Source organism: Chrysochloris asiatica, unplaced genomic scaffold (genome assembly GCF_000296735.1).
Source record: "Chrysochloris asiatica unplaced genomic scaffold, ChrAsi1.0 scaffold00048, whole genome shotgun sequence".
In the NCBI taxonomy this organism is placed as follows: domain Eukaryota; kingdom Metazoa; phylum Chordata; class Mammalia; order Afrosoricida; family Chrysochloridae; genus Chrysochloris; species Chrysochloris asiatica.
In genome coordinates, this window is record NW_006408566.1 from 5851866 (window position 1) to 5878845 (window position 26980).

General features: G+C 38.9%; 1 protein-coding gene across 2 annotated transcripts in view; it reads right to left on the bottom strand.

The window, feature by feature from the left end:
- Positions 1 to 26980, bottom strand: part of IL12RB2 (interleukin 12 receptor, beta 2) — a 123799-nt gene that overhangs the window by 93327 nt on the left and 3492 nt on the right. For both annotated transcript variants that reach the window (XM_006862431.1, XM_006862430.1), the window contains exons 3-6: positions 15415 to 15529; positions 14276 to 14460; positions 13119 to 13261; positions 12268 to 12418 (exon numbers count right to left, since the gene is read on the bottom strand). In XM_006862431.1, the coding sequence (XP_006862493.1) occupies positions 12268 to 12418; positions 13119 to 13261; positions 14276 to 14460; positions 15415 to 15529 (594 nt within the window). The remainder of the gene's footprint in view (positions 1 to 12267; positions 12419 to 13118; positions 13262 to 14275; positions 14461 to 15414; positions 15530 to 26980) is intronic.

A 26980-nucleotide genomic window follows, 5' to 3' on the forward strand; every position in this document is an offset into this window, starting at 1 on the left:
GGGGTGGATGGGGAGAGGACAGGGGCAGGTTTGCACGGTATGCTCTTAGGTTGGTTGGTGATGCATGGAGGTGACTGTAACCATGGCAATGAAACTATATACAGTAGAATGAATGTAAAACTAATGTTCTCCCATGTAAACTAGCACATAATTCACAATAAAACATTAAAAAAAAAAAAAAAGATTTACAGCCTTGGGAATCTTATACAGGTCGCTATGAGTCGGAACCAACTTGAAGGCACTTAACAATATATCCCTGGATACGGCAAATGGGTAAGTGTTCCACAAAAACTGAAAGGTTGGAGGTTCCAATCCAACCAGAGGTGCCTCAGGAAACAGAGTTGGTAATCTGCTTCTGAAAGGTCACAGCTTTGAAAACTCTATGGAACAAATCCGCTCTGCATACTTGGGATGTCGTGAGTCGGATTCAACTTCATGGCAACTCTAACAAAATGAAAGAAGTGTGCCTGCCAGTCAATGTTGGGCACTTTATATACATTATTTCCTTCAACCTCACACAACATAGGGGTGTGATTAATTACTCCTGCTTTAGAGCTGAGGCCAAGAAGATTGACAAAGGTTTAGTGATTTATGAAAGCTGGTAAACAACAAAGCTGACCACTGAGCCCAGTTCTCTGCTGTTTCCTAAGACACTGCTCTTCCCATTAAAACCAAATAGCCTAATCCGTTGCAGTTGAACCAATTCCTAATCATTGTGTCACTATGAGACAGAATAGAACTGACCCATAGTGTTTCAAAGGCTGTAATCTTTAAGAAATAGACTGCCCTGCCTTTCTCCAATGTAGGAGCTGGCAGCTGAGTGCTTAATCACTGCATCACAACAGCTCCTCTGTCTTCCCATGATAGTTCACTACAGGGTCGGCAGTTCAAGCTTACCAGCAACAACTCAAAAATCCTATACAGGGTCGCTATGGGTTAGAACTGATTTGACGGCACTTAACAACAACCACATATTGAGTAAGGACTCCTGATGTGGCGCTGTAGGATCAGCACTGGACAGCTACTCCTGGGAAACCCTGTATAGGGTCACTACGAGGTGGAACCAACCTGATGACACACAACAGCAACATATTGAGTAAAGGGCTGAATACTTGATCAACTAGCTACTTCTGACACTGACTATGAAATTAGAACATGGAATGTAGAGTAGATGCGCTCAGTCTCAAATCCAGGTAACTTGTTCCACAGCATTAAATGTTTTCAGCTAATGACATTTTGGTAAGAAATTTAAAGGGAACACTAATTACCTCATGAAAGACTCACAACATAAAAGATCACTGCAGAGATAAAAATGAATTCTAGAAGCTTAATTTCTTCAAAGGATAAATTGCAAGTGAAACTCAAATTTAAATGGTGGCTACCTGAAGTGTAAGCCTATGTGGGAGAAAAATCATTAATTGAATCCGTATAGGTTTCAAAGTGTAAGATTTTATGACCAGGGGTGTCAAACCACTACTGCTTAAAGCAACATCAGGACGAAAACTGAAGGGAAACATTGATATTTAACCATCACAAAAATCAGCTAAAGTTCTAACCTCAGAGATACCTACCAAAAGACCCATATCCTATTACCTTATAGGCAGGCAAGAAAGAGAAAGTCAAAGGCTAGTATGTTCAAAACAAAAGAGTACCAACATTTAAAAACACAAATATGAGAAAAGAAAGTTAGGTTTCCTGAGATGAAATTACTATTTGAAATGGCAAATTTGCAGCATTAAAGAGGAGGAAGTGATTCCGGAAAAACGTGATTCTAATTTAAGCAGTAGGTTGGCTAAAATGACCAAAATGACCTTTGGTGGTTGTGTTGTTGTTAAGTCCCGTTGAGTTGGTTCCAACCCATAGCGACCCTATCTAGGGTTTCCAAGGAGCAGCTGGTGGGTTTGAACTACCAACCTTGTGGTTCAAACAGACCTTGCAGTCCAGTGCATTATCATGCAGAAACACACCAGGACCATGACGGTTTGCAAAAATGCCTTGGAGGCGATACCTAACCGCTTCTGACTGTACATGGAATAAGAATCAAACTCCACACCAGCTGATTCCTATAGAGTAGAGATCAGACATGCCTCCCCTCTCCAACCTTCTTTACCCTGTCTGATGCCATCAGTCCCTCCCATGACACTGTCCCTCTACTGGATTCAATAATCTGTTGCAATGGTCACACAGAACTCAACAGATAAACCTCTCAATGACAGGATTTATTACAGAAGTTGACAGGGTATAACTGAGAATCAGGAATAACTCAGGAATTAGGCAGTTCTTCAGTCAGGAATGCCTCTTCTCAGCTGTACCCAGGTATGTCCCTTGAACTTTGCCCTGCTGGGCAAGTGTTGCAAGCTGATTAGTGCTGTTGGATAAATACCCAGAGGGCTATACTGCAAGCCAGTATCCTGCCCAGAGACATTCAGCTTCATTAGGTGTGTGGGTCAGGAAGCCTGCTAATCCATCTCTTCACACCATTGGCTGTGCTGCTACCTCTAGGCTGCTGCCTTTCTGTGCAGGGATCTCAAGCTCCACTTCTGGTCTTGAGATCATCTGTTCCTGCTTCTGAGATGGCTCCTTTTAAATCTACATGTTGTTGTTGTTGTTGTTGTTAAATGCCTCAGAGTTGGTTCTGACTCATAGCGACCCTGTCTAGGGTTTCCAAGACTTTTAAAAATCTCTGCAGGAGCAGAAATCTTCATCTTTCTACTACAGAGCAGCTGGCAGGCTCAAATTGCAGACCTTGTGGTTTGGACTCCTGTGCCACCTTGCTCCCTTTTAAACCTATTGAGATGGCAAAACTAACCAGTCCCCTCATCGAGAGTCTTAAACATCGTATTTGCATGGTCTCACCAATCATTTGGTGGGAATTACAATGACCATAGCTTATTATTGTTATCATTATGTCTGTGGAGTTGTTTCCAATTCATAATGACCCTATGCACAATAAAAGGAAACACTGCCTAGTCCTGCGCTATTCCCACAATTGTTGTGTTTGAACCCATTGTTTTTGCCACTGTGTCAATCCATCTCATTGCAGTTTTTCCTTTTTTTTTCACTGACTCTCCACTTTGCCAAGCATGATGTCCTTCTCCAGGAACTAATCCTTCCTGATATGTCCAAATTATTAGACTAAGTCTCACCATCTTCTCTTTTAATGAGCATTCTGGCTACACTTCTTCCAAGACAGATTTGTTTGTTCTTCTGGCAGTCCATGGTACTTTCAATATTCTTCTCCAACACCATAATTCAAATGCATTGATTCTTCTACTGTCTTCCTTATTCACTGTCCACTTTCATAAGCATATGGTGGTGGTGGTGGTTATGTGCCGTGGAGTCAGTTCTGATTCATAGCAACCCTGTATAGGGTTTCCGAGGCTCTAAATCTTTATGGGAAAAGAAAGTCTCATCTTTCTGGAATGGCTGGTAGTTTCGAACTGCTGGCCTTTAGGTTAGCAACCCTACTCATAACCATTACACTACCAGAGCGCCTAAGATGGTTGAAAATACCATGGCTTGGGTCAGGCTCACCTTACTTTTCAAAGAGAACATCTTTGCTCTTGGACACTTTAGAGGTCTTGTGCAGCAAATCTGCTTAATGCAATGCATTCTTTGATTTCTTGACCACTGTTTCTATGAGCATTGATTATGGAACCAAGTAAAATGAAATCTTTGACAACTTCAATCTTTTCTGTTTATCATGACATTATTTATTGGTCCACTTATAAAGATTTTTGTTTTCTTTACATTGAGGTGCAATTCATACAGAAAGCAGTGGTCTTTGATATTCATCAGTAAGTATTTAAAGTCTTCTTCAATTCCAGCAAACAAGGTTGTGTCATCTGCACATTGCAGGTTGTTAATGAGACCATTGTTGTTGTTGAGTGCCATCAAGAGTCAGTTCTGACTCTTAGCGACCCTATATAGTATTTCTGAGGAGAAGCTCATGACTTTGAATGGCCCACCTTGTGGTTGAAACCAACTTTGCCATCCAGTGCATACCCTACTGAGGCACATACTAGGCAGGCAATTGAAAATACCATGGCTTAGATTAGGGGCATCTTAGTCCTGAAAGTGACATCTTTGTTCTTTAACACTTTGAAGAGGTCTTTTGCCGCAGATTTGCGTAATGAATATGTCTTTTGATTTCTTGACTGCTGCTTTCCTGAGCGTTGATTGTGGATCTGAGCAAAACAAAGTCTTTGACAACTTCAATCTTTTCTCTGTTTATCTTGAAGTTATTTACTGGTCCAGTTGTGATGGTTTTCATTTTCTTTATATTGAGGTGTAATCCACACTGAATGCTGTAGTCTTTGATCTTCATCAGCAAGTATTTCCAGTCTTCTTCACTTTCAACAAGCAAGGTTGTATCACTTGCATATCACAGATTAGTAGTAGTGATTCTTCCTCCAATCCTGATGCCACATTCTTCTTCATATAATCCAGCTTCTTGGGTCATCTGCTCAGCATACACACTGAATAAGTATGATGAAAGAATTTAGTCCTGGAACACACCTTTCCTGATTTGAAACCATTCAGTATCTCCTAGTTCTATTTGAACAACTGCCTCTTTGTCTATGTACAGGTTACTCATAAGCATAATTAAGTGTTCTGAAATATTCATTCTTCTCATGTTGTACATAGTTTATTATGATCCATACAGTCAAATGCCTTTGCATAGTCAATAAAACACAAGTAAATAACTTCCTGGTATTCTCTGCTTTCAGCCAAGTTTGGACTGATGTTAGCAATGTGATCTCTAGTTCCAAATTCTCTTCTGAATCTGGTTGGAATTTCTAGCAGTTCCCTATCAATATACTGCTGCAATCATTTTAAAATTATCTTCAGCATTTGTTTTTACTTGTATGTGATAGTAATGATATTTTTCAATGATTTCTACATTCTGTTCAGTCGCTTTTCTTTGGAATGGGCACAAATATGGATCTCTTCTAAACACTTGACCAGGTAGATGTTGTCCAAATGTCTTGGCATAGATGAATGAATGTCTCCAGCACTGCATCAGTTTGTTAAACGATTTCAATTTGTATTCCACCAATTCCTGGAGCCTTGTTTTTCAACAGTGCCTTTAGTCCACCTTAGAATTCCTTCCCTCAATACCATCGGTTCTTAATCATATGCTACCTTTTGAAGTGACTGAACACCAACCAATTCTTTTTGGTATACTGTCTCTGTGTATTCCTTCCATCTTGTTTTTTCCTGTGTCATTCAATATTTTGCCCATAGAATCCTTCAATAATGCTACCTGAGGCTTGATTTCTTCATTTCTTTCAGCTTGAGCAATGCTGAGCATGTTCTTCTGTTTGGTTACATTTCATTTTTTACAACTTCCAGTTTTTCTAGATTCATACTTCATCTATTCTATATTCAGATGGATGCTGGCAGTGGAGTCACCTGAGGAAAGTAGGCCCAATGTAGAGCCCTAGGGCATCCAAATTTTAGAGATTGAAAAAAGGAAGATGACTATCACAAGAAACCATGCAGAACTGGCCAATAGGCAGAATTAAAACCCAGGATTGTGTGACTTCACTAAAGTTAAAAAAAAAAAAAAAAAAGGAAGTACTTCAAAGAAGCAACATCTCCCTTCCCCTGCTGCAATGACTTTAGGAGTACTGGTGTGGCACTGTAGGATCAGCACTAGATTGCTAACAATAAGATTGGTGGTTCAAACCCACCAGCCGCTCATTGGGAACCTAATACAAGGTTGCTATGAGTCAGAACTGACTTGATACCACTAAAACAACAACAACAATGACTTTAGAGACCATGTGTTCCAGAGGGAGGAAGATCACCAGATTCCCTCTGGGCTCTACATTTTATCTTGCTGTCTCCTCCAGCAATCTTTTCCTCACCTTCCAAGAGAAACTATAAGCCCTTGAGTCTGAGAATCAGATAGATTCTCATCGTGCCCCAATGCCTACCATAGTTCCTGATTCATACACTTCTCACAGGCCACACAGAGAAGCAATTCCTTTTTCTAATTGGAGGAATTCAAAGAAAGATTTTGTCATTATTTAGATAATCATTAGCTTATCAAATGACTAAGTCTGGGCATTTACTTCTTCCAGGGTAGGTGTAGGGCTTGTTGTTGTTAATGTTAAGTGCCGTCAAGCCAGTTCCGACTCATATTAACCCTGTATAGGGTTTTCAAGAAGTGGCTGGTGAGGTTGAACCAGCAATCTTGCAGTTCAAACTGACATTGTAGTCTAGTGCATTAACCGGCAACGTCACACCTGGACTCCAGGTGTAGGGCTTGCTGTTAAGTGCCATCAGGTTTGTTCTGACCCATAGTGACCATATATAGGGTTTTTGAAGAGCGGACTAAAAATAGGAGAAAAGGGGAAGGAGCTGTTACTGGATCTCAGACAAAATACTTTCTTTTTAATGAAGACATTTACACCTATAGAAGGGTAAAGAACCATACATTCTAATTTCGTTAAGCCTTAGGCAAAAAGACTTAAGTATGATATTTTCAAGAAGCCATAGTATCAAAACAGTTAAGCACTCAACTGCTAACAGTTGATGGTTCAAACCTACCCATCAGCTCTGTGGATAAAAGAAGGCCTATGGTGAAGTTCTACTCTATTACATGATGTCACTGCGAGTGGCAATGGATTTGAGGACACACAACAATAGCATGAGATTTTCAAGTGTAGCTAGTTTAAGGGTCAAGAAACTATAGTCCGCAGGTCAAATCAAACTTGCTGCTTGCTCTTGTACTACTTGTGAACTAATAATGCTTTTATTTATTTTTTTAAATGAAGAATGTTTTACAATGTGAATGTTATATGAAATTAAAATTTCAGTGTCCATTTGTTTATGTACTGCCTCTAGATTTTTTCCAGAATGCTGTGGCTCTGTTGGATAAGCACTGGACTGCTAATCACAAGGTCAGCAGTTCAAGTCCACCAGCTGCTCCTTCAGAGTAAGATAAGGCATTCTGCTCCCACAAAGATGTATAGCCTTGTAAACCCTATACAGAGTTTCTATGAGTCAGAACCCACTTGATGGCACTTAACAATAACCACATGGTTTTCTTTTCATTCTAAAACAGCACAATTTTAGTAATTGTGACAGAGACCATATGGTTTGCAAAGCCTAAAACATTTACTATGTATTCCTTTGCAGAAAATGTTTTCTGACTCCTTAGCTTCTCTGTTATGAAATAAATGCTTGCTACCCCAAATGGTAAAATAACCTCTACTAATTAATCGTTCTCACTTAACCTGTTGTTGTTAAGTGCCATTGACACATAAGGACCCTCCACAGGGTTTCCGAGGAGCATTTAGGCAATATTTTTAAGTTAAAAATGAATTAATAAATGGATGAGGTAGTTTCTCAACTTAGGGAGGGATGGCTGGAACCGTTAACCTTGCATTTTCTTTCTCCTTGGGGATCTCTCACCCATTACTTGTGTTATGACTATGATGGAAGGGGTTCCTCTTCTAATGCTCTGACGCCAAGTGTGGACAGACAATGCTTCTTTACTACTTGTTCATCGTAGAGTTAAAAAGTGGTGATTGAACAGATGGAAACGCATACCTGATAGGACAGCTATAAGGAACAGCGCATGCATCCTTCTTTATTTAGAACATCCTCCGAGATGGTCTAAGTGGCAAAGAGATCATCTTTCCCCACCAGCTGAGCATGTTCTCAGACCTGCAGGGGCTCTGTGTAGCCCAAACTTAAGAATGTTTTCCTACTAGAAGCAAAATATGGTTGCTTGCTTCCCAGAATAAGGCCTACCTTAAATGAATGATTGTGAGATTGTCCTCCTCAACACAGGAAAGTGGCTTTTCCTCCTATCTCTTTCTTGTTGTTGTTAAGTGTCGTGGAGTCAGTTTCCTCTCATAGTGACCCTGTATATAGGGTTTCTGAAGAACGGCAGCTGAGTTTGAACCTTGGACCTTATGGTTAGCACTCCAGTGCTTATCCTACAGTGTCACACCAGGACCTCTTACTTCATGGTCATTTAAAAGTATTTCTCATGGTAGACCATGACAGGAGTTGGATTTAATGATACAGGAAAGGACCTCATTGAATAAACAATGCCCTGATCCTCTGCTGAAATAACATAAACAGCTGTGCCGAAGCCAGTAGATGAGATTATGTTCTTCTCAGTTTTGGGTAGCAAAGGCTGTACTAAAGAGCTCTATCATAAAATCACTCACAGTTTTAGGAAGTAACTTAAAAAAGCTTACTATGAAAATTTTTTCTTTTAATGCCAAGTGACATATGAGTACACACTTCAGGGGTTAAAAGGAAGAAGCACTAAAAAAAAATTCACACCTTTTGGTTTTTATCAGTTGGCATTTCATAAAGAAACTGATGACATAAACAGCGGTATGGGTGAAAACCATGCAACTTAGAATAAGAGAAAAAAGACCCTACAATAACCCACAGGAAGATCAAACACAAGAAAGGGAGACTTAGATGTTGAAAGGAAGCCAATAGAGCTTGGTAAACGTGGTGTATCTCAGAATTTCTCTCTTTATGAATGTCAGAATTATTTGGAATAAGCCACCTTTCTTCGTTCAGTTTATAGCCATCCACACATAGAGAACAAATGCTGTATTCATTGTTATGATGGTAATGTATTTTATGGGATTGGAGGAAGAAACAGTCGTATCTTGGAGGGTTTTATATTCAACAGATAAACACTTTTAAAAAATAAACAAACAAAAACTAACAATAAGAAAAACCTTGTGCACATCTCTAGATAGGTCATTACCAAATGAGTAAGAGTGACAAGAATTTAGAAGTTGAGAGTTTCCTTAGTACATAGTTTAGCCTACTGTGATTTACTTAAAATATTTCTCAGTCTACTTACTACCTTGGACTTTGACATAGAATAAGGCCCATGTTAAAAACTTTATCTGTACTGTGTAAAAACAAAATCTAATTAGTGAGGTATTTTTAAAAATACAGTACTTTGACTATGTGTAACAATAAGGATAATAATAGTAAGCTTTTGCTTATAAAAGTGGCAAGCACTGAAACAGAGACCAAGTGACTAAAAAAATTTAAGAGCGTTTATCATCAAATGGAGGGAGCAAAGTATAATTCATTGAACTATTTCATTTTCAAACATTTTTCTTAAAATAGAGAAATATGATTAGTACAAGAAGAAAGGAAGAATAGAATATTATTCTATAGCTTATATGTTGTTGTTGTTGTTAAGTGCTGTCAAGTTAGTTCTGAATCATAGCGACCCTGTATAAAGTTTCTAAAGAGTGGCTGGTGGGTTTGAACTGCTGACCTTGTCATTCAAACTGACCTTGCAGTTGAGTGTTGATCCTACAGTGCGACACCAGGGCTCCATAGCTTATATATTAGGTATTATATTCTGTTAATAGGCCCTTTTGGTCCGTGTTTGTCATTGATGTATCCTTGGTACATGGCATCAGCAAACAAAAATCACAAGTGGTTCATAGAAAAAAAATGAATGTAACATAATCATGAAGCTAGTTTACAAGTCTCTCAAATAAGCATTTAAATTTTCTTACATTCATATTAGAAAAGCTCCAGGTAAATCAATGAATGTCAATAATTTTTCTTCTGAGCCAAATTTATACAAATTATGAAAAGATTTAATATGAAGTCAGATGGCTTTTTCTTGTGTCTCCTGTTGTTGTTGTTAGGTGCCATTGAATTGGTACCAACTCACAGCAATTGTATGTACAAGAGAATGAAAACTTGCCCAGTCCTATACCAATAGCATAATCATTGCTACACGTGAGCCCATTGCTGCTGCCACTGTGCCAGTCCATCTCATTGGGGTCTTCCTCTTTTTCTCTGACCCTCCATTTTACCAAATATGACATCCCTCTCCAGGACTGCTCCCTCCTGATAATATATCTGAAGTATGAAAGACGAAGTCTAGTCATCTTGACTTCCAGGGAGCATTCTGGCTGTACTTCTTTCAAAACAGATTGGTTTGTTGTTTGGGCAGTCCATGGTACTTTTAATATTCATCTGAAACACCATACATAGCTCAACTGCATCAATTTTTCTATGGTCTTCCTTATTCACTGTCCAACTTTCACATGCATATGAGGTTACTGAAAATATCATGACTTGGATCAGGTACACCTTAATCCTCAAACTGACCTACATACTGCCAACTTCATGCATCACTTCTGTATTACTTGATGTTTCAGGAGCATCAGACACATTCAGCCACTGCTGCTTGAATGCTCTTCTCTCAGCTTCCATGCCATCACACTTTCCCAGTTTTGATTCTACTTCACTAGTTGTTCTTTCACAGTTTCCCTGCTAACCACTTCCTCTACAGTTCAATTTCTAAAGGTAATGGAGGTTTAGGGATCTACTTCTACTCTGTAGGATATCATGTTTAGTCCTATTATATTAAGTATACCATCTTCATGCTGAGATGATCGTTCCATCAAGATGTCCAATAGGCATTTCAAATTTAGACTTAAGCAGAATGCCTTTTTTATTTCCCTCTTCCCTTCTGCAAATCTACTTTAATCTTAAATCTTTCCCAGTTCAGGAAAAGTTATCACTGCCATTCAGTTGCTTAAGTCAAAGGTCTAGGAGCTATCATTTATCTTCTTCTTATCAAATATGCCACCTCATATCTATTGGTAAATTCTATTTATATTCCAAATCCATTAATTTCTCTCGGTCTCTACTACTGCTATTTTCATCCAAACCACCACTGTAATGATCTTCTAAACCTACTTTTGCTATTGCCCCTTGTTGTTAAGTACTGTCAAGTCAGTTCCGATTCATAGTAACCTTGTATAGGGTCTCTGAGGAGCAGCTGGTAGGTTTGAACAGCTGACCTTGTGGTTCACTGTCCATTGCTTCTTCCTCAGTGCCACACCAGAAGTCCTTGTTATTTCCCCTAACCTCTCACAATCTATTTTCTACCCATCAGTCTCTGTGGGTTAATGTGCCAGACTGCAAAGCCATTTGAACTGCAAGGTCGGTGGTTCAAACTCACCAGCCACTCCTCAGAAACCCTATACAGGGTCGCCAAGGGTCGGGACCGACTCGATGGCACTTAATAACAATAAATTGTTAAGCAACAACAACAGTTAGCGTAAGCTCTTATTTGTTGTTGTTGTTAAGTGCCTTCAAGTCAGCTCTGGCTAACAGTGACACTGTCTGAGATGTCCAAGGAGCAGCTTTTATAGACTCAAGTAAAATGAAAACTCACCGATAGCTCCCTATTGCCCTTAGGTGTTAGGGTTGGGGTGGGGGGGGGGCGAAGATCCAATTTCCTTTGTCTAACTTTTAAAACTCTTATGATCTGGTCTTTGCCTATTTTCAGCTATTATATCATATTGTTCTTCCCAGATCTTTGCATCACTGGCATTTTTCCCGGTTAAGTTCAGTTTTCATGTTACTTCCTCAGAGAACCTTTCTTTGACCTCCCAATAAAGAATAGTCATTGCAATTCTATAGCATAATTTTATTTTAACTTTCTAAATAAGATTTACAGATATGTGAGTCATACTTACAAATATTTAATATTCTCATTTGTTTACTAGAATTTATCTTTCTTAACTGGAATGTAAGTTCTATGAGGTCAAGGATTTTATATCTTTAATACTTTAACATGCTGGTTAGGGTACCTATCCCACATGATTGTAATCAAATATTTACTGGTTCAGATGAAATAATATATTTGTTGTCTATACTGAAAAAATGAAGAAAATGTATGAAATAATGTAAAGTAAAACAAAAAGCACAAATGATCACAGATATGTATGCAAAAAATAGTGTCGTATTAATGATAAGACAGAAAGTTGTGGGGTCATGAAAATAGTTGCAATTAGATAAGTTCTAGATTCATCACTTAGTGTTCTACTTCATGCAAGTATCTTAAGGCATTCAATTTCTTTATTTTTAAAATGAAGATAACTCTACTGTCCTCACAAGGTAATCACTGTGGATGACAATTTGTGGTATACCAAGTATACCATAAATGTTATCACTTGGTAATCTAAATAGCAAAAACCGGGTTGTTGTTAAGTGCTGTCGAGTCAGTTCTGACTCCTAGACACCCTATATAAGGGTTTCCAAAGACAGCTCATGGGTTTGAACAGTCAATCTTGTGGTTATCCAACTGCCACACCAGGACTCCAAAATCCAGAGATCGAACTACTATTTTTAGTTATCTTTAACTTTAGTTATTAAAAATTCATGTAGTCTCCTTCCTAAATTTTTTCCTCTCTCTCTCCCTCCCCTCACCCCTTTTTTATTTTAAATACATACCTTCTTCTGGTGTTTGTGCCCTCAATGGTTCACTCCAATCACTCCAACTTCCTTTATGAAGATGTAGTTTAGAGGAAATCTGAAATTCATAATCTGTATATGGTTTCAGATCAAGCAAATCATGTCTTCCTTTGGCATTTGTAATATTAACCTTTATCAAACAAGATTTTAAAAGGTGTGCATTAATATTAAATTATTAAATTGACTTAAACAATCTTAACATAAAGAGAAGCTAGACCATTTTAGATAAAGTTTTCAAATCTATTATTCAACAATAAGAAATAGCAACAAGTAGTTTCTAAAAGCACATAAAGTTAATCTGAAATACAATCTCATTGTAAAAAAAAAAGGACATAAAAAACTCTTCAACTAATAGCCCATTCACCTGAGTTCTAAGAGGGCTCCTGAAACCAATGAGTAAAGATTGAGAAGTATTATCTTCAAAACTTTAGTGAAACTACCTTGAGATTATTTTTTATTTGGTCACAATTAGATTTAATATACATTTTAACACAGATAAGTGACCCCTTTCACTGTCTAATTCTGGTATCAGAGTCATGGAGACTGATTTTCACATGTTCAATTAGTCTGTTAGACTAATTCATTCCAAGCCTCTTCACTTCTCATCACTGCTTCTGCACATGGAGAGACCAATAGCTGCACCTTAGAAGGCTGCTCATCAGTTTCCAAGATCCTAGATGCTACTTACCAAAGTAGGATGTAGAACATTGTCTTTGTGGACTATGTTATTGGGCTAGATATCTTAAGCTCCATATTTTTCTGGCAAGAAAAGACAGAATTCTGTATGGAAATATTAAGGATGTCTTCCCATTTACTCTTAAGACCATTACCATTTTCCAGGATCTGCTATTATTGGACCGATATTTGAGTTGATTAAGCAACACTATCCCTTCATCTCTCCAATGAAGGGTACATCTTCTCACGGAAGCATTTAGAAATTGGATTCTGATGTCCCACGGAGGAAGGGGCCTCACTAGCAACCAGGACAAAAAGATATAATTCAGGATCCACACTTGGAAATTGCCTTATGCATTAACATGAGGTATAAAGAAGTGAAAAAAATCATTTTTGTGATGAATTTTCTTATATATTTGACAAAATATATGAGAGAAATACTAGATTTAAAAAAGATAATAAAATTGGTTCACTTCTAAATCATTAAAACAATTCCCCTTAACTTGCTATAATTTTTACCAAATAAACTAATACCAACATTCCTGATAGTGTTGACTCTACTTAATTCAAAGATTTAAAGAAAATCAGGATGCCAAACCCATGAGATTCCAAATGATAAGAAGATTAAAGTAGCTCCTGGTGATTGCTTCCAGGAGAGGAAATATTGGTAGGAAAACTCATAGGAAAGGGACAGAGAAACAAAAAAGCAGAAGAAAAGAATATGGTAAAAGAAGATAGCTGAGAGATTGGCAGTTCAAACCCACCGGCTGCTCCTCAAAAACCCTATACCGAGTGACTATAAATTGAAACCAACTCAATAGGACTTAACAACAACAGCATTGTATTTTCTCAGAAATGTACCAGAGCTGGTTCAATCCAGTTCTCAAGCTGATAAGAAGGGTGGAGGTAAACATTTCCAGAGAAAAATGCATTTGTATTTTGATACATTTTACTTATAGTTTGTACTTGGCTACTCCAGCCAGGAGGCCACCAGGTAGCCATCTCAGAACAGTGGGAGTATCCATAAGGACAAAAAAACACTGTCACCAAGAAGAGTCTATAATGAGCTACTTGAATAACTTCCTAACTAGATGGTATTATTGACAGTTGGTGCCTTCAAGAAGTCAGGAGTTCTTACTTCTCCAACAGAGAGAATAATTTTCAGAATCCCATTTCATACAACCATCTCTATATAGTTTTGGATTAGTGTGCCCTTTTATTTTCAGTAATTCCTACCCTTTCCTATACCCACTGGCCACTTACATAAGTAAAATCAGCACATACATAAGATTTGAGTATTAAAAAAATGTACCTATGTCCAAGAATGTGAATGTGGATGGGAATGAAGTAGAACTTCCAAGCCTGTTGGTAGCAGTCACCTTGGCTGTGTAATTGGATTCAGGTGATTCAGGAGTTATGTTTATTCCAAGATCCATATGGTCACAATAATGATCCTTACATTGCTCCTGCCAAGTTAGATTTTTTGGTCCATTTAATCTTTAAATAAAAGAAAATTATGTTAGAAAGTTACTTTATGTGCTACTTTCTCCTTTAAATACAAAAGAATTAAGTATTAAATGTTTAAAATACTAGACGGTTTTTAAGGTCAGTGCTAGAACCAGGGGAAACACTATGAACATATTTGTATTATATGGTCATAAATATAACCATATTTTCCTTCTCTCTTTTTTTTTTTTTTTTACAGAACTCAGATTTGTGTGTGTGTGTTTACATAGATGAGTAACTTTGCTGAGTATTTTGCCTGGATTCCCTGGCTGCCATCTTGCTTCTAAGGGTAATTCCAAGCATTACCCAAAGGATGCCTGGTCTCCTTGCCATCAACTGCATAGAAGAGCCAACTCCTAGTACAATTGATTTGGCCTAACTGGAATCTTGGCTCCACATCCTTTCCCCCACCCTGTCCTTGGCTCACTCAAGTGTGGGGCTACCTAGTGGAAACCTGCTGGGTCTTTCAATGGGATCATAGATCAACTCTTTGATCTTCTTTTCTAGTGGTCTCTCAGGTCAAAAAACGGTGCTGTAGAAAGAAATGCCAAGGCTAACAGAAAGCTACTATAAGGAAGAATCTATTTACATATTATGAACCAGAGAGTTTATGACTACAAAAGAAGGACGTGATATTATGTAACCATATTTTAGTTTAGTTTAACCCCTCTACACCAGGAAAAAACTCTCAAAAGTTGCCCTGAAGAGCATTCTGAGTTAGAATTCAGACAGAATGTTTTTCTAAACATCAGGTCTAAAATACTGTAGGTGAATGAACCAGCTTTTACTAATGAACACATTATAATTTTTATGTAAAAAGGTTCTAATTACTTAAAGGTGTGTGTAGCTTTTCTTCTTTAGTAAAAACAGAACTAGTGAATATTTTTAAAGGTCATGTAAGAGAAGTCCGATGAAAGAGCTGCAAGAATACAGTCTGTCACTCACTGTAAAGTATAGACTGTGTATAGGTGGGTGTCTCTTCCTCTGTCCCAGGTGCAGGCCACAGTCCCATGCTCTCCCTTCTGCACACAAGATACATTTTGAGGCTGTTCTGGAACAACTTTTCAAAGAAAAAAAGCAACCTCTCATATTTCCAATATCATTTAAGAGATCTTTAAATGACAATGTTAGGTTTTTGACTAATAAAATGACAGTACTTACCAACCTACCCACCCCTCACACACACATTTCCCCCATATCCATATGAGCTGGAAGTCATCAAGCACTGGACTGTTAACAACAAAATTAGCAATTGAAACCTACCAGCTGCTCCTCAAAACCATATACAGGTCGCTATGAGTCAAAACTGACTCGCCAGCACTTAAAATCAAGAAGTTCAAATTTGCCTTTAAGGCATACATTCCTTCTAATAATAGTCATAATAGTAGTGAATATGGATCAAACATTTAGCATATGCCAAACCCTATGCTGTTTTACAGGCTGGTTTTCTCAATTAAATACTATACCGCCTCGTTTTTTACCGACAAGGCAACTAAGACTTAGAGGGGTTAAGGAGCTTTCCCAAGATCACAGAGCTGTGAAGTGGAGGAGTCAGACTGGAGTCCAGCTTTTCACCATGACATTCTCCTGGTATTCCTGACAGGTGAATATCTAGCACTTGTTTAATTAACTTGAATGACAGTAGATTGACATTTTTTTTAGAATGAAGCCCATTCATTCAGATACTAAAACCAGTTGCTAGCATGCCTACTCAGACACATGATGACCCCATGTGTGTGAGAGTAGAACTGTGTGTGCTCCACAGGGTTTTCAGTGGTTGGTGTTTGGAAGATTGCCAGCATGTCTTTCAAGTCATACCTACATGGACTTAAACCACCAACCTTTCAGTTAGCCTCTGAGCTTGTCAGCTGTTTGCACCACTCTAGAACTCTATTCAAATATTTCATTGTTGCTAGGTGCCACTGGGTCTATTTTGACTTATGGTAACTCCATGTGACAGACTAGAATTGCCCCATTGTGCTTTCTTGGCTCTCCTCTTCACAGAAGCAGATTGCTTGGCTTTTCTCCATTGGAGTGGAGAGGTGAGTTAGCAGTCAAGCAATTAACTGCTTGTACCACTATTAGGTTGTTGTTGTTGTTGTTGTTAAGTGCCGTCAAGTCGGTTCCGACTCATAGCAACCCTGTACAGGGTTTCCAAAGAGCAACTGGTAAGCTTGAATCACCGACCATGTGACTTAAACAACTTTGCAGTCCAGTGCATTAACCCACATCACCACACCAGGACTCCACCATTAGTTGTTGTTGTTAGGTGCCATTGAGTCAGTACCAACTCATAGCGACCCTATGCACAACAGAACAAAACACTGCCCAATCCTGGGCCAACCTCACAATTGTTGCCACACTTGAGCCCATTGATGCTGCCACTTTGCCAATCCATTTCACTGGGGGTCTTCCTCTTTTTCTCTGACCCTCCATCTTACCAAGCATGATATCCTTCTCCAGCGACTTGTCCCTCCTGACAATATGTCCAAAGTATGACAGACAAAGTTTGGCCATCCTGGCCTCCAAGGAGCACTCTGGCTGCACTTCTTCCAACACAGATCTGTTGGTTCTTTTGGCAGCCCATGGTACTGTCAATATTCTCCTCCAACACCATAACTCAAAAGCATCAATTCTTCTACGGTCTTCCTTATTCACTGTCCAGCTTTCTCATACATATGAGGTGATTGAAAACAACCATTAGGTAGGTAACTTTAAATGTTAGGGTGTCTTTTCTCCATATTGACTATGAATTTGCTAAGACATTTCCACCCACTGGCTCTAGTTGTGTCCTCCTGGATGTGCCACCTAAAATATAAGGTGGAAAGTGCTTAACTAAAACCTAAGTCTATACCATATCCATCTAGTTTTCACAGCACATCCCTTGAGCACTTTATGACCATTTATAAATCAATGGATTCTTCCTATACACAGATAGTAAAGGAGCCCTGGTAGCCTACATTACAAGCTGGGTTGCTAACCACAAGGTCAGCAGTTCAAATATACCAGTCACTCTGTGGGAGAAAGATGAAGCTTTCTGCTCCCATAGAGATTTACAGGGTCTGAAACCCTATACAGGGCTGCTATGAGTTGGAACTGATTCAGTGGTACTCAACTACCAACCACTACCATACAAAGATATTGTGACTTCTCATGGGCCAAAGTGTTAGCCGTAGAAATACAAAAGAGAATAAGGCAGTTGTAGTCCCTTCATTCATAAGGTGTGTATTTTGAAATGAAGCCATTTCATAATCAAAGACAGTATCCAAAGCTAGGAGTTTCTCATATTAATGAAGGGACAATGAAATATTCTGTTTCTTGCTCTCCTCCCATTCTAAGCTCTTACTGAGATCCACATGTAGAAGTCAGTTTGAACAGAGCAGATATCTCCTTTTGGTGAGATAAAATAAGTATAGCACTGAAGCTGTAGATATTGTCTGTACCAAACATACAAAAAAGTTGCAATCAATGGACAAAATGTATTTTTGGTTTTGCATACACCATACGCATGGGTACAGTAACTGTTCACTCAGTGAGCTTTAACAAGTGAAAGTTACAACAAGTTCTCAGAGCTTCAGTTCCTCTGTCTATAAAATAGTTTTTAACAATGTTTGCTCATATAGCTTTGTTTTAAAAAAGGATACATTCTCAACCTTTAAAGGACTGTTGCAAAAGTAATAATCTCCTGCTCACTTCCGCTAATTTCCCCCTACCAGAATCTACCACTTTCAGCTCTTTTTCAGCAGACTCCTTTGTCATTTTCCTCCACATTGCTAAATGGCACACAGTTGCACATTCATTTAACTACCTTAGAAAGCACTTTCTAGGAGAACCTAGGGGATCCAAATGGTTAACAGATTCAGCTGTTCACGAGAAAGTTGGGGGTTCAAGTCAACCCAGAGCTCTTCAGAAGAAAGGCTGATGATTTATTTTTTAAAAAATCAGTCATTGAAAACCCTGTGGAGAAGCTCTACTCTGAGACACATGGGATTACCATGAGCTGGACTCAACTTGACAGTAACTGGTTTAGTTTTAGTTAAAGCACTTTCCAAGATAGAAGGGGATTTACTCTTCTTTCTTCTTCCTTGTGAAGTTATAACACAAGTTTGATTAGATCAGCATTCAGTATAGATTATTATGATATGTTGTTGTTGTTATGCGCCGTGGAATCGGTTCCGACTCATAGTGACCTTGTACAGGGTTTCTGAGGCTGTAAATGTTTACGGGAGCAGAAAACCTCATCTTTCTCCTGTGGAACAGCTGGTAGTTTTGAACTGTTGATCTTGTGGTTCGCAGCCCGATTCATAACCACAATGCTACCAGAGCTCCTTTATTATGATATATGTATCATATATTTTGAGCTATATTATTATAATGTAAACACACACACAACTCATGGCTGAGTCACATAGAATATTATAACTTTTCATTTTCTGTACAACTTTTTTTTTTTTTTTTTTAACTTGGAATCAGTAATTGTCTTGTTTTCCATTTACTTAGTTTTCTAAATTTTTTTTATTATTAATATAATTCCAAACTCATAAGCCAATCTGAGTCACTGTTCAACATATTTGGATGCACGGGGAATTCTACCAGTTTCATCTGCTTGAAGACCTCTTTCTTGTAGCCTTGTGAACTTTGCAGTCAAAAATAGTTGCCTCTACAATGCTACACAGCAGTCACTCTGGGATTGTCTATCTTCAGTACCTTGAGGATTCCTCCTGCATTTTCCCATGTTGGATCTCCTGTTTCTTAGATCCAATCCTTTCTTTTTTCTTGATTTAATTACTTGTGTTGATACCTGGGAAAAGGTACATGGGAGGCAAGATTTTGAACATGTCTCTATTTACCTTCTAACATGACCGATACTCTAGCTGAATAAGGTTTGAGTTGAAAATAATATTTTCATTCAGGATTCTGAAGGCAATGAATTCTCTGTTGTTGTCAAGATTTCAGGTTGTTCTTGAGGTGCTTGAAATCATCCCAGCTCTTCAACCATTGTAAATGGCCTGGTTTTTTTCTCATTGGACAATTGTACGATTTTTCTCTCTGTTACCCCTACCCTGAATTTTCACAAAAATGTGCTAAATATGGGTCTATTTTCATCCATTCTTCTGAGTTCTCAGAGAATTCATAAATTACGCAAGGTCTTGGCCTTCAGTTTGAGAGATATTTTGTTGAATTATATATATGATGATCAATGTCTTCACCCTTGTTTTTCTTTTCTAAAAAATTCTGTTCATAGGTTGTACCTTCGTCTAATTTTATCTTTTACTTCCTTTATTTTTAAACTCTTGGTGTTTTTGATCTATTATTTGGGAAACGTCTATATTTTCCTCTACTATTTGGGAAAAGTTTACATTTCTACCCTTCCATTCAATGTTTTATTTCTCCTTATTATCTTTCTCATCCCACCACTCATCAGTCACTTCATCAGTGGTGGCTTGTGTGTTGCTGTGGTACTGGAAGCTAAGTCACTGGCAGGGTTTGAACTGCATTAAGGAGCTGAAGTGCACTGGTATTGGGCATTCTGAATCATGTAATCATATGGTTTACTATGCAGGAAATAGCAACTTAAAAAAGGAATGGCGTCACAGTCATTATCAAATAGAACATTGTAAGGTCTATCTTGAGGTACAATGATGTATGCGCCAAGATAATATTCATTATGTTTACACCGAAGATTGGTTAATATCACTATGATTCAAATTTACACACTAGCCATTAACACAAATGATGATGACATTGAAGAATTCTATTAACTTCTTCAGTATGAAATTAATCATACATGCAATCAAGATGTACTGATAATTATTGGTGATTGAAATGCAAAAGTTGGAAACAAAGAGGAAGGATCAGTAGTTGGAAAATATGGCCTCGGTGATAGAAATGATGCTGGAGATCACACGATAGAATTTTTCAAGATCAATAACTTATTAATTGTGACTAACTTTTTCAGCAACATAAAAGGTGTCTCTACACATGAACCTCACCAGATGGAATATTCTTGAATCAAAATGATTACATCTGTGGAGAAGCTCAATATCATCATCTAAATCAGGGTAGGGGACAACTGTGGAGCACATCAATTGTTTCTATGCAAGTTCAGGCTCAAGCTGAAGAAAATGAAAACAAATCCACAAGAGCCAACATATTACCTTGACCATGTTGTTGTTGTTGTTGTTAAGTGCCGTCGAGTCGGTTCCGACCCATAGCGACCCTGTACAGGGTTTCCGAGGGTGTAAATCTTCACGGGAGTAGAAAGCCTCATCTTTCTCCCGCGGAGCGGCTGGTAGTTTCGAACCACTGACCTTAAGGTTCGCAACCCGATTCGTAACCACTACGCTACCAGAGCTCCTTACCTTGACCATAGCCCACCTGAATTTAGACACCATCTCAAGAACAGATTTGTAGCATTAGAAACTAAAGAATTAAGACTGGAAGAGTTGTGAGATGACATCAAGAACATTTTACAGGGAGAAAGTAAAGGTCATTAAGAAGACAGAAAGACAGAAACAAAGATGTCAGAAGAGACTCTGAACCTTGTTCTTGAGTGTAGAAAAATTAAAGCGAATAGAAGGAATGAGGAAGTAAAAGAGTGGAACAGAAAGCTTCAAAGAGCAGCTTGAGAAGCCAAAGTCAAGTATTATAATAAAATGTGCAAAGACCTGAAGTTAGCAAACCAGAAGAACACACTCAGCATTTCTCAAGATAAAAGAACTGAAAAAAAAACAAAAAAAAAAAACCTCAAGCCTCAACATGCAATAAAGCAGGTGGAGGGAATACACAGCGTCATTGTACCAAAAAGAAGTCCAACCATTTCAAGAGGTAGTATGTGTGAGAAACATTGTCCATACCGACAAATGCTCAACTAATCTATTGTGTACTCATTTTAGCGAGAGAGAGGTTTTCTTTATTCAATTTTGCAAAATCAGATGTCCAATCCAGTAGACACAGGCAGACGTGTCACATGGCCCGCCACAAATGGTTTTTATTCTTGTTTCCAAAGAGCCCCTCCTCCAGTTCCAGTTCCCCATATACAATACTATGGTACATCCCATTTTCCCTACCCCCATTAAAGCCAAAATGGCTTGCCCATGGTCTTAATAATTGTATTCTTATTTAACTTTCCTAGTCCTAGAAGAAGAAAATGAAAACAAGTCCATGAGAGCCACAATATGACCTTGAATATAACCCACCTGAATTTAGAGATCATCTGAAGAACAAATTTGATACCTTAAACACTAAAGATCGAAGACCAGAAGAGTTGTGATATGACATCAAGAACATCATACCTGATGAAAGCAACAAGTCATTGAGAAGACAAGAAAGAAGGAAAAGGTTAAAATTGATGTCAGAAGAGACACTGAAACTTGCTCTCCAGCATAGAGATGCTAAAGCATACAGAAGAAATGAGGAGGTCCAAGAGCTGAACAGAAAAGTTCAAAGATCAGCTTGAGAAGATAAAGCCAAATATTACAACAAAATGTGCAAAGATGTGGAATCATAAAACCAAAAAGGAAGAAAATGCTCAGCATTTCTCAAGCTGGAGGAACTGAAGAAAAAATTCATGCCTTGACTTTCATTATTGAAAGATTCACTGGGCAAATTACTGAATGATGCAGAAAGTATCAAGAGAAGATGGAAGGAATACACAAAGTCACTGTACCAAAAGGAAATGGTTAATGTTCAACTGTTTCAAGAGGTAACAAATGATCAAAAGCCAATGATCCTGAAGGAGGAAATCCAAGGTGAAGGAATTGGCAAAGAGCAAGGCACCAGGAATTGATGGAAAACAAATTGAAATCTTTCAAGAAAGTGAGGCTGCCCAGGAGGCACTCACTTATCTCTGCCAACTCACAACTATCACTCACAACTATCTGGCTGACTGATTGGAAGAGATTCATATTTGTGCCCATTCCAAAGAATGAGGAAATCATCAGACAATCTCTTTGATATCCCATGCAAGTAAAGATTTGCTAAAGGTAATACAGAAATGACAGAGAACTTCCAGAGATTCCAGCCAGATTCAGAAGAGGCCGTGGAACGAGGGATATCACTGCTGATGTCTGATGGATCTTGGTTGAAAGCAGAGAATATTACAAAGATGTTTACCTGTGCTTTATTGACTATGCAAAAGCTTTCGATTGTGTGGATCATGACAAGCTATGGACAACATTATGAAGCATGAGTATTCTGGAACACTTAATTGTGCTCATGAGGAATCTGTACCTGGGTTATATAAAGAAAAATGTGGCATCAGGATTGGAGGAAGACTCATTAACAACCCGCGATATTCAGATGATACAATTTTGCTTGCTGAAAGTGAAGAGGACTTAAAGTATTTACTGATGAAGATCAAACACCACAGCCTTTGGTATGGATTGCATCTCAATGTAAAGAAAACAAAAATCCTCACCACTGAACCAATAAACAACATTCTTATCAATGGAGAAAAGATTGAAGTTGTCAAGGACTTCATTCTTCTTGGATCAACTATCAACACTCATGGAAGCAGCAGTCAACAAATCAGACGATGTATTTCATTAGTCATATCTGCTGCACAAGACCTTTTTAAAGTGTTGAAGAACAAAGATGTCAGCTTAAAGAATAAGGTGCACCTGACCCAAGCCATGGTATTTTCAATAACCTCATATGCATGAGAAAGCTGGACAGTGAATAAGGAAGGCCATAGAAGAATTGATGCTTTTGAGTTAGGTTGTTGGAGGAGAATATTGAAAGTACCATGGGCTGCTAAAAGAACCAACAGATCTGTGTTGGAAGAAGTGCAGCCAGAGTGCTCCTTGGAGGCCAGGATGGCCAAACTTCATCTCTCATACTTCGGACATATTGTCAGGAAAGACCAGTCACTGGAGAAGGATATCATATTCGGTAAGGTGGAGGGTCAGAGAAAAAGAGGAAGACCCCCACTGAGATGGACTGGCAAAGTGGCAGCATCAGTGGGCTCAAGCGTGGCAACAATTTTGAGCTTGGCCCAGGACTGGGCACTGTTTCCTTCTGTTGTACATAAGGGTCGCTACTGACTCGATGGCACCTAACAACAACAACAAAGGCTTTTGACTGTGTGAATCATGACAAGCTATGTTTTGCTTGGATCCATAATCAACACTCATGGAAACAGCAGTGAAGAAATCAAACAACATATTTCAAAGAGTTCAAGAACAAGGACTAGAAATTTAAGGACTAAGCAGTCCCTGGAGAAGGATGTCGTGACTGGTAAATGGAGGGTCAGTAGAAAAGAGGAAGATCCCCAACAAGATGGACTGGCACAGTGGCAGCAGCAATGGGCTCAAACATAACAACAGTTATGACGATGGCACAGGACTGGGCAATGTTTCCTTCTATTGTGCTCAGGGTTACTGTGAGTTGGAACCAACTCCATAGCACCTAACAACATTTTTCTCATTTGTGGAGCAAGCTTTTTTCCTTTATGCAGCATCCAATTCTTGTTCTGGACTCCTGGGTTGGCACTGTTGGATCAGCACTCGACTGCAAACCACAAGATCAACAGTTCAAACCCACCAGTTGCTGCTCCTGCTATACGTGGCCACTATGAGTCGGAACTAACTCAAGGTCACTTAACAACAACAATTCTTGTACTATGGACTGCTTGTGTGATGCTGTAGGATCAGCACTAGATGTAAACTAAAATGTAGGCAGTTCAAACCTACCAGCTACTCCCCGGAAACCCTAAACAGGGTCACTATGAGTCGGAACCCCATAATTCAGAGACTCTTAGTATTACTTTTCCACATTCCAAATCCCCAGTCTTATGCCAGAGTGAAGAAGCAGCATCTGACCTATCATATGGAATTGGGAAAGGAATCTGATATTCTAAATGCTTTCTAAAATAGATTTTCATACAAACCTCCTGCTTTAGCCCTCCCTCCCAGAACTATATGGTGCCACCAATTTCTGAATTTTTCTGGGATAAGGCTCCTGCCTCAAATCAAATTCATAATGATTTTCCTCTCTGTCAGCTATAGACAATGCCAGTGGTCACAGGTCCACTTACTTCCCAGTTTCCACAATTCTGTCGATATGTCCTCCTCCCCCCATTCTTTATGTCCTTGAGGATTTATATGACTTGAAATTTTTGTGATCTTGACCTAATTTCAGGGGAAATGAAAATAAACACATAGGTTTAATCTACCATTTTTTTTTAACCCTACACCCTTCATAGGATCTTCTGATAAGCAAATGAAAAACAAGGAGCCTCGTACTTTTACATAATGAAGAAGAATTCTCAGTCTCCCCCTGCTCCAAAAAGTTTCGTTTTAAAAAATGGGCAGAGTTCATCAAAATTCAAGTCGACTTTCTCAATATGAGTTCCCCGGGAAGCAATGGGATCAATGTACCGAGTTGAAGTGGACTTGGTTTAGGAACAACCTGTGAGCCATCTAATGGGAAACCAGACAGAATTCTCTCAACGTAGTTACCACCAAGGAAAGAAAAGCAATCCAAGACTTTGAAAAGTTAAGACAGCCTCCACATAATGAATTGTTACCAACATGCTTGCTATTCCTTTTCAAAGTTCTACTTATACCTCTGGTAGTGGTTACAAATCAGGCTGCTAACCTCATGGTCAGCAATTTGAAGCTACTAGCAGTTCTACAGGAGAAAGATGAGGTTTTTTGCTCCCATAAAGATTTACAACCTCAGAAACCCTATGCAGGGTCGCTATGAGTTGCAATAGACTCCATGGCACATAACCAAACCACTTATTATCGTAAATAAAATATATCAGAAAGATAATTCTCAGAAATAGTCACAGTCAGAGCATATATGAAAAACCACCCAGAAAGAACTGACTTATTGCCTGGATTATCTAAACAGTTTATGGATCAATCATCTGAGGTTAAGTTACAGATATGGGTTTAGTTATTCCACAGTCTGGATGAGGTTGGGGTGGCAGAACAGCACAGGCCTGAGAAGGGAGGGGCCTGGAAGCAAAGGCTAGAAGGAGAGGCCTCTTTCCAGTTCGGAAAAACAGCCAACTTTATGATCAGCCTTCTCAGAACATGGGACAGCACTATGGTCTACTTTTATCACAAAAAACAAAACAGTCTATTTATTTCTTCACTAGATAAGAATGAGCATATTACACTGGGTGGAGCCAAATTTATTGTTTCTTTTCTTGGAATGACTGGCTATACCCAGAAAAAGTTATCACTTCCAGTCAGTCCTTCATCTCAAAGGGGTTAGACTTCCTCAAAGGGCAGTCATTTGATTGTGTGGTTACTACTTGTTCATGTTGCACAAGCTACGTTCCAGCAGTACCACCTGAGTTGCACCAGGACAGATAAGCTTTGCCATCTCCCTAGACTACAGATCCTGCACAATGTCATAAATGCACCTAAATTGTACAGAGTGGAAAAGTAAAAACTGCAAAAGTGAGCACAGTATCTGACTGTGTCTCAACATAGATAATTAAACAACACAAAATGGTTAAATATGTCTGCAAGGGACCTAACTGCCAAGACTATTGTCAATGTGCTTCAGAAGAAATAGGAAAACAAACAAACCCCATAGCAGCATGGATACATGGAACTGATATCATAGAGCTAAGAATGTCTTATACAAATAAGTAATATTGGTCTGATAAGACAGTACATTACTTGGGTCGAATATTCAAGTGTCTTGAGGACAAGGGAAGTAAGGACCAACGGTGTGATTTTTGTTTGCTTTGTAGTTTTATTGTATAGACAGGGTTTTCTTTTTAGGAAACATGGGCAGATAGCCAGCATGCAGCACAAATGAAAACAATAGTAAAGTAGATGAAATTGTAATCCTGGCTCTCATCACGTAAATACCTATTAGTGCCTGGCTCTGGATTAAGCACGTTGCATACAGTGTGCCATCTAATTGCTGCAAACATTTCGTGAAATAGGTGTTCATATCTTCATAACCTAAATAGAGACAGTCAGGCTCAGAGAATGTAAGTTGTCTAAGGGTACATGGCTAGGAGCAAGGTTGAGCTTCAAAGCCTTTTTATTCACCACAGGCTGACTGACTGTGCATGACTCATAAGTGGTGTGACTGGGAGAGGAGAACTGGACTTAGCTTATACCACCCATCTCCCTTCGCATTCCCACTGATTTGCTTGCGCATGGTTTTCTGCTCAATGCTTCTGTGGACTCTCTAGGAATATAGCCCGGCACCTATCATAACCTCATAGGTCACAGAGGAGAGGTGTCCATCTTTCCAGGAAAGATTCTCACAAAGATTCCTCTCACTGCCTTCATAGACGAGACCCTGTCTCTGATGGACAGCCAGCCTGAGTCCCCTCATGCCTCTTGCTTCCACTCTGGAGCTTCCTTGGAACCACTGAGGCACAGAGAACCCTGGGATCATTAAGGGCTATGCCTACTCACTGGCTCGCCTGGTTGGGCTTATAAGGCTGCAGATTGCAGGCTGCAGGTTGCAAACTGCAGGTAGGTGAGCAGCTGCAGGTTGCAAACTGCAGGTAGGTGAGCACTGTGGTTTATGA